The 7,756-nt window shown below is 33.8% G+C and overlaps 1 protein-coding gene across 2 annotated transcripts; it reads right to left on the reverse strand.

Annotated features, from left to right (window-relative positions):
• Nucleotides 1-744: 744 nt before the first annotated feature.
• Nucleotides 745-5,350, reverse strand: LOC134261057 (uncharacterized). 2 transcript variants are annotated; one of them, XM_062743534.1, is made up of 7 exons: nucleotides 5,074-5,350; nucleotides 4,016-4,113; nucleotides 2,238-2,392; nucleotides 2,036-2,148; nucleotides 1,785-1,924; nucleotides 1,315-1,543; nucleotides 745-1,013 (listed from the first exon to the last, which is right to left on the reverse strand). In XM_062743534.1, the coding sequence occupies exons 1-7, from the start codon at nucleotides 5,196-5,198 to the stop codon at nucleotides 998-1,000; spliced, it is 876 nt and encodes a 291-aa protein (XP_062599518.1). In that variant the 5' UTR covers nucleotides 5,199-5,350; the 3' UTR covers nucleotides 745-997. The 2 variants fall into 2 exon arrangements, with proteins under 2 accessions (XP_062599518.1, XP_062599517.1); XM_062743533.1 differs by having other exon boundaries at nucleotides 1,328-1,543; nucleotides 5,074-5,348.
• Between the last annotated feature and the right edge of the window lie 2,406 nt (nucleotides 5,351-7,756).

Genomic DNA, 7,756 nt, shown 5'->3' on the forward strand with positions numbered 1-7,756 from the left:
ATCAAACCTATCTGTACTTTCAGTACTTTGATTTAAAAATCGAAGTTCAAGAATTTTGACTTTTCCCCCCTTTCCATGGAAACTAATAAAAGCTTCGAATTTTTAAATCCAATGAGCACAATTAAAGAACCTAATCATTACATCCACAAAATTTCATGACGAATGTGCAAGGGTCTATGCCTACAAGTTTTGGGGATTTTAGTTCATGTAGAATAGTACTTGATGCAACAGAAATCACCCAGGATGTTCCAGGGAATGATATGAGATTGCAGGCCAGCACATACAGCAGATACAAAAATTCTCACACTGTTAAAAGTGTTACAGGTGTTGCACCTAATGGTGCTTTGGTATTTACATGTATTACTAAATTGCACCCTGGCAGCACATCTGATGTTGCAATTGTAGAACATTGTAAAGTCTTAGAACAGTTATCTCCAGGTGATATGATCTTAGCAGACAAAGGGTTCACTATTCACAAGTTGTTGCCCCCAAGGAGTACATCTAAATATTCCTCCCTTTCCAGTGAGGTCCAACTATGTCGAAGAATTGCTAAGTCACGCATACATGTTGAAAGAGAAAATGAGCGTATTAAGAATTATGAAATTTCAAGGCATGTTCCGCAGCAATTTAGATATATTTCTACAAAAGTCTTTCAATTATGCTGTGTTTTAGTCAATTTTCAGGATCCCCTTATGCAGGAAATTGCTCAGAATTTTGCAAGTGTAGATAACTAAGATATTAAAATTAAAATGTTTTCACCATGTTTAATGTTATATCTTATAGCTGTTGTAAATACGGGAGAAATTTACAGAAATAAAAGTCTGTCAAAACAGATATGTTGATCTCCCAATTGATGTCTTTGTTAATTCTCACAATCGCACAGTCTTTTGGTGTCCAGACCATAAAATCACACAAGGATTTCCCAATTATATGAAGCTGTCCTTGCACTTGATCATAGTATTGGTGGTTCTCTCATAGCTTGAAGGACTTGACTCCATTAAAATCCTGAACCTCTATATGAAAAAAATATATATGTTGAAGATTTTTAAAGAATAAGAATTTTCATTGGTGCCTCAATCATTAATATAAGACAAAACTATTTAACTAATAAATATTTACATGTATAAGTATTTTGTTCCTTACTGTACAATAAAGTGAGAAGGCAAATCATCTGCCTTGAGGACTAACATTACAACAGAAGGAAAAAACTTTTTTAACAATTGCTAAATTGTACTTAAATTTATCCAAACTAATATATTGGAATTATTTAAAGTAATATCTCAGTACATGAAACGTATTCAAACAAATACATACACACTATTATTACCTAGGCAGAAATCGTGTACTTTTTCAATAGCTTCTGGAATTGTCATATTCTTTGCTGAAAAGGGGCATTTCACCTCCAGTATTTCTGGCTTAACGTTTGACATCTCTAATATGTCAGCGAGTCCTGGATTCTGATAGCTGAATCCGAATGCAGCAGGACAACGAATGAGTCCATCGGGGCTTGACCCAAGAACACCATTACAGTGTAGCCAGATACCTAATATGAACAGTATTATAAAGTTTCAAAATAGCATTAATATGCAACACTCTGATTTTCTTATGCATTGATGACTTGTTATAAATAGAATATACAAACAGTATATTTATATTCATTATCTTCAACTTCAGTTTAATAACTGAATTTTAAATAAATTAGCTCAAGAAAAATTTTTATTTATCATCAATTTTTATTTGCTTTAAAGAAATTGAAATTTTGCTTAGGAAAGAAATGTACCAACCTGTTGGCTCTACAACTGCATCCCCAAAAGTTCTATACTTTTCAATTGCGACTTTTTCATTGCACGTCCCCCAAATAATGGCATCCTTCTTTGACAGATCATAAGCTGAGCATAATCTTTTGTATAAGGAGACAGGATATCTGTTATATAAGGAGCAAACTTTCAATATTTTTGATTTTATAATTAACTGCTTTTACAAGTATCATTTATAATTACATATACATATAAAGGCATGTACACTACCAGTATACCTATTTCTCTTGATCGCTGCCAAAACACAACCAAAGTTTGAAGCTGTTGATCTATTCTTCCTAACAGATGACCACATGCAATTTTCCTTTTGACCAGTGGTAAGACAGGCAATCTAAAACATGACAAAAATCTTAAAACTTAAACAACATTCATAATGAAACAGAATACATTCTATTCATTATGCAACTCATTTGTCTTTACCTGTTGGATTTCTTGCTCATTTATCATTAATTTTTGCTTCATCCAAGCGATTGGATTCTCTGCAGAAATAAATTCCTGGCTAGAGATGAGGTCTTCAACTAGAGGCACTGCAAGTGTGGGCACAGGCGGCTCGGGGGATAGTATCCAATGCATTGCTGTTGATTTAATTAAACAAAAAAATTAAACCCTCAGTGAAAAAGACAACAAATACTCAATAAACCTGTATTGCAGTTACATCACCAATTCTTAATACTGGTATATATGTTAAATATTTTTTCAAACTTATTTTATTTACTACTTCAAATAAATTTTGGATTTCAATATTTATACATGTGAAAAGAATGTACAAATAACTTCCTTTAAGTATGTATGAGAAATAGGGTGAATAATATTTAAACATTTTACTAAAGGTTGCAGTTGAGTTGAAGTTTTATATTACGTCACGATCTTCTAGTTTGACAGATGCATTCAAGGTAAATAGTATACGCCTCCTAACCGCAAGCTTTACGACTGGAACTTTCTTCTAATCCTTGATTGTTTGCTTGTACAACAGACTATTTCTGTGTCAAGGTTGCTAATATGAGTTTATCAATCACATGAATTGTTTACGCTGAATGCATCTGTCAAAAAAGATTGTGACTTGATGCAAAACTTCACACTGAATTGAAATTGATAGTATAAATGTATAATTAAAAGTTTAAAACAAAGTCAACACAAAAACAAAAACAAAAGAGACAAGAACAAAACTAAACATGTAAAAGACAAAAAAAGCAAAAAGAATGGAAAGACTGCACATCTTGTCAGAATTTCAGTCCAATGTCAAATAAGCCATTAAATATCTGAAGTCCAAAGTCCGGGTGTAATGAGTTAGTTAGGTGTTTTGTGAATTTATATATATATATATACATGTGTGTATGTGCATTCTATCCTATCACAGTATAAATTTTCAAAAAAGTAACAATAGAATAAACTAGTAAACAGTGTGACACTAAAATAAAACACCAGATATATTAACCTGAAAATCTCCCTACAGTTGTCAATTTCTGATATAGGAACTCCCTGTCCCTATCATTGACTGGCCTATTTGTTGCCCTAGTAATTTTTGACAAAAGTTGAAAAATGGAGCATAATACAACACTGAATGGTTTTACATATACCATGCTAGCTGCAGATCTGTAGCTTGCTGGTCTGAAAAAATTAGGATGGACGACCAGAGAGATACAGTTCCATCCATTGAAAAAAGTGTATATTGCCCATAAAAAATATGCTATTTCTCTATTTTTTATATTTTCACTTTTGGGGTACTGTCATTTTTTAATATTTTGCACCATTCATGAAACAGTCATAATAAATGCATACCTGTAATTTATAAACCTGTCAGGTGCAGGAAAAAGTTCTTCCATCGTCTTAGTTTGACGAGGTGGCGCACTCTGGATGCTTAATCCAACTCTGGCGTACATCAGTTTTGCTGACATTTTTGTACCTGTATCAACATGTTCCATAAATTTACTAAGTTATATTATAGTCTTGGGGCCTAAAGTTAGATTTTATAGTTACAAGTATGCTTATATATGCCAAGGTAGTGGACTTGGAGGTTCCAGGGCACGAATAGTACCCTGCTACCTACAGTCACATGGTGAACTGCACACTTGTATATACCGGGTATATATATTGGTGTGCATGTTTTGATATAATTTCTATTTAACATTAAATTTGGTAAAGCATACCTAAAACAGACCAAGTGAATTTACATATTAGATAAATTGCATATAAATTACCCATAGAGAAGAATGCTGGCTTTATGGTGACATTTGTCCATCCCATGTACACATTCACAGGTACTCTGTTCAACTGTGTAGTTAGAACCAAGAGTAATCTAATAAAATAAAAAAAAAATAACCACCTAGAATTTTACTTATATTATCTGATACTATCAATTTTAAAAGTAAAAAGCATGTTTACATGGAAACTTGAAAATTGTGGAGAGAGAAAAAAAAAGAATTGTAAATTAATTTATTATTATGTATTAAGACATTGCATAGACACTTTCAGTCAAGGAAATTCGGAAAGAGGTTTGTTCTGGATTTATTGCATAGGCAGGATAAAACATATAACGTGCGAGTACACCCATTATTGCCGAGTACCCATTATTGCCGATTTTCGTTTTTACGTTTAAAAATCTGTCAAACGGTATTTATTTGTAAATTTTTTGCAAAATACATAAATTACACAATTTTTCCAAACCCCAAATCGTCTCGGAGAAAGAAAAAGTTGTTTAGAATTAATAAACTCACCATTGATATATCAAGTCTTTGAAAACGCACAAAAAAGCAGTCGTGCGACAGGACATGCCATAGAATTTTCGGCTAGCTTTCCATTTTCCTGACAGAATCAGTCATGTTTTGGTGCAAATCAAATGAATATTCTCCTGCATGCAATGATACTAAACGAAATTATCCATGGTAATTTTTCTACTTGCATTATTTAACGAAAATAACGACGAGTATGAAGCGTCTGCTGTACGACGCCATTTTTGTTTTATACGGGAGCGGATCAAAATCCACCACATGCACCTGTTCTTAATAAATCTGCAATAGGTTATTTTTATCGATTTAATTTTGCTCATATCGCTTCAAAATTATATGGACAACTTTTTAAAACTTTTGTAAAGCTTTGATTTAGCAGCCATAGGCAGAGGTCTGTATGACATTCATTCAACTCCTTAAAATTTCTTCAGATACTGTAGTCAACCATTTATTTGGTCATTGGCAAGGCAAAGACTTAAAAAAAAACTTTTCATTCTTCCAAAAATCTCAAAGAAATGGGATGAACTTACAGTAACCTGTAGCTCCGGTCTCGCATGGAGGCTTGCACAATTCCCCTTATAAACTGCGCATCTTTGTCATACACAAACTTTTTTAAAACGTGGTCAGATTGTACGGCAGTCTCCGATTTCCGCATAAGTTTCGTTGTACCAGCTGTATAATTTGACCATGGAGAACGCCATACCGCAATCGCGTATACCTAATACCTTGTGTAATATGGCGTCTTCTTTGTTTATCTCCAGAAACGAAATCTGGCGATGTCTAGGGGGGGCACTGTGTAGGCCTAACACCTGCATCATTAGGGACTCCTCGGCTGATTAGGTTTGCCGAATAAGTGGAAAATTTAGCCTGGTACCCTGTCTCACCATTGCCGAGGCAGTGACGCAGAGTAAACGAAGCAAAACAGGGACAGGGAACCAGGCTATGCGTAGGGATTTGTTAAAAGTTCTCTACTAAGAACAAATGTATTTTTGATAACTGCACAATAATAAATACAGTACAGTTTATATTCACATTTAATTAATCAGATTATGAGTATAAATTGTTTCAACAGCGATTACAAGTAGATACACTATATTTCAGAACGTCAGTTTAATTTGGCGACTATTGGGTCAACATCCTGCCTTGAACAGGAAGTTGAACAGGATCCCATAAGCCGGCTATTGCTCTTTGAGCAATAAGCCCGGCTAAAAATAATAAAGCACACCGATGTTTTATGCGCTTCATATGCTATCGTTACTGAATGATGTTAATTTCCAATACATTCTGCGATATATAGAGCGTATTATGATAAATACATCAGGTCTATGAAATATATACGTATTTTTGTGGTATAATGCAAAGATAGTCCATTGGTTATAAGCAAAAACAAAAGTTAAAACAGCAATGAATATAAGAAATATGAATAATTTGTAATACGGCTTTTAAATGACGATATTTCGAGCTACAAATGTTTTTTTTTTCGGGATTTATGGGACTTGATCTTGTGACCAACCTGTATTGATATTCCCTTAGATGTTTTAAAATGATACCTTATTCCTTCTAAAAATGTACCAACGTTTTAAGACCATATTCATGTGTATGGATAATAGAATACAAAGGGAAAACTGTATTGATATTGAACAGTATAAATAAACAATGCAAAGCACTTGCGGGACAAGGTATTCAACTCAATTTTGAATGAGACTGGTACACGTGCCAGGTGTATTTTATTCTTAAACAATCCCTAACCGAGGATCATTGTAAACAATCATAATACGCGAACTTCGAGATTGTAACTCTCCGACGATAGAGGCGTAAAAAGTATCCGTTTCAGCTTGGAGGTGGGACAGGTTGTTTCTTTATACAAACGTGCATAAATACATAAATGATATTTATGGCTTTTAGAATTTTATTACATGTTATAGAAAGATATTGACGTTATGCAAGGATGCATTTGATGATTTTTTCAGGCCCCACTATGCATATTTACCAATTCTATTTTTATTATAGCTCTAGGGTACTTGAAAACGAAAAAAAAAAACCGTCGTAGTTTTTAGCTCTACTGGTCAGAGACCAGAAGAGCTTATGCGATAGTAATGCGTCCGGCGTCCGTCCGTCTGTCCGTCTGTCTGTCTGTCTGTCCGTCTGTCCGTCTGTCTGTAAACAATTTTTCAAAATGCTACTCCTCCTACAGTTTTGGTCTAATTTCAATATAACTTGGCACACAAGTAGACTACACTAAGATACATAATTCTATGTATCGGTTTTTGATTTCGATGAACGGTGTTGCCGTGGTTACTAAAAATAGAAATTTCTGTGATATTCTTTCAAAATGCTACTCCTCCTACAGTTTTGGTCTGATTTCAGTATAACTTGGCACACAAGTAGAATACACTAAGATACATAATTCTGTGTATCGGTTTTTGATTTCGATGAATGGTGTTGCCGTGGTTACTAAAAATAGAAATTTTTGTGAAATTCTTTCAAAATGCTACTCCTCCTACAGTTTTGGTCTGAATTCAGTATAACTTGGCACACAAGTAGAATACACTAAGATACATAATTCTGTGTATCGGTTTTTGATTTCGATGAACGATGTTGCCTTGGTTACTAAAAATAGAAATTTCTGTGAAATTCTTTCAAAATGCTACTCCTCCTACAGTTTTGGTCTGATTTCAGTATAACTTGGCACACAAGTAGACTACACTAAGATACATAATTCTATGTATCGGTTTTTGATTTCGATGAACGATGTTGCCGTGGTTACTAAAAATAGAAATTTCTGTGAAATTCTTTCAAAATGCTACTCCTCCTACAGTTTTGGTCTGATTTCAGTATAACTTGGCACACAAGTAGAATACACTAAGATACATAATTCTGTGTATCGGTTGTTGATTTCGATGAACGGTGTTGCCGTGGTTACTAAAAATAGAAATTTCTGTGAAATTCTTTCAAAATGCTACTCCTCCTACAGTTTTGGTCTGATTTCAGTATAACTTGGCACACAAGTAGAATACACTAAGATACATAATTCTGTGTATCGGTTTTTGATTTCCATGAACAGTTTTGCCGTGGTTATTAAAATAGAAATTTCTGTAAAATTGTTTTAAAATGCTACTCCTCCTACAGTTTTGGTCTGATTTCAATATAACTTGGCACACAAGTAGACTACACTTAGAACATAAAGAGACTTTATCAACGATCATTATTCTA

The sequence above is a fragment of the Saccostrea cucullata genome, unplaced genomic scaffold (assembly GCF_032062105.1).
Source record: "Saccostrea cucullata isolate Sc308-1 unplaced genomic scaffold, CSIRO_AGI_Scuc_v1 ctg12477, whole genome shotgun sequence".
NCBI lineage: Eukaryota > Metazoa > Mollusca > Bivalvia > Ostreida > Ostreidae > Saccostrea > Saccostrea cuccullata.

What these genes read in the sequence shown, in the direction of transcription:
- LOC134261057 (XM_062743533.1), bottom strand. Translation starts at nt 5,198, where the DNA reads ATGCGGAAATCGGAGACTGCCGTACAATCTGACCACGTTTTAAAAAAG. An exon ending in GACCGGAGCTACAGGTTACT is followed by an intron (nt 4,114 to 5,073) that starts GTAAGTTCATCC and finishes TTATTTTATTAG; the next exon opens with ATTACTCTTGGTTCTAACTA. An exon ending in TGCAGTTGTAGAGCCAACAG is followed by an intron (nt 1,544 to 1,784) that starts GTTGGTACATTT and finishes TGTTCATATTAG; the next exon opens with GTATCTGGCTACACTGTAAT.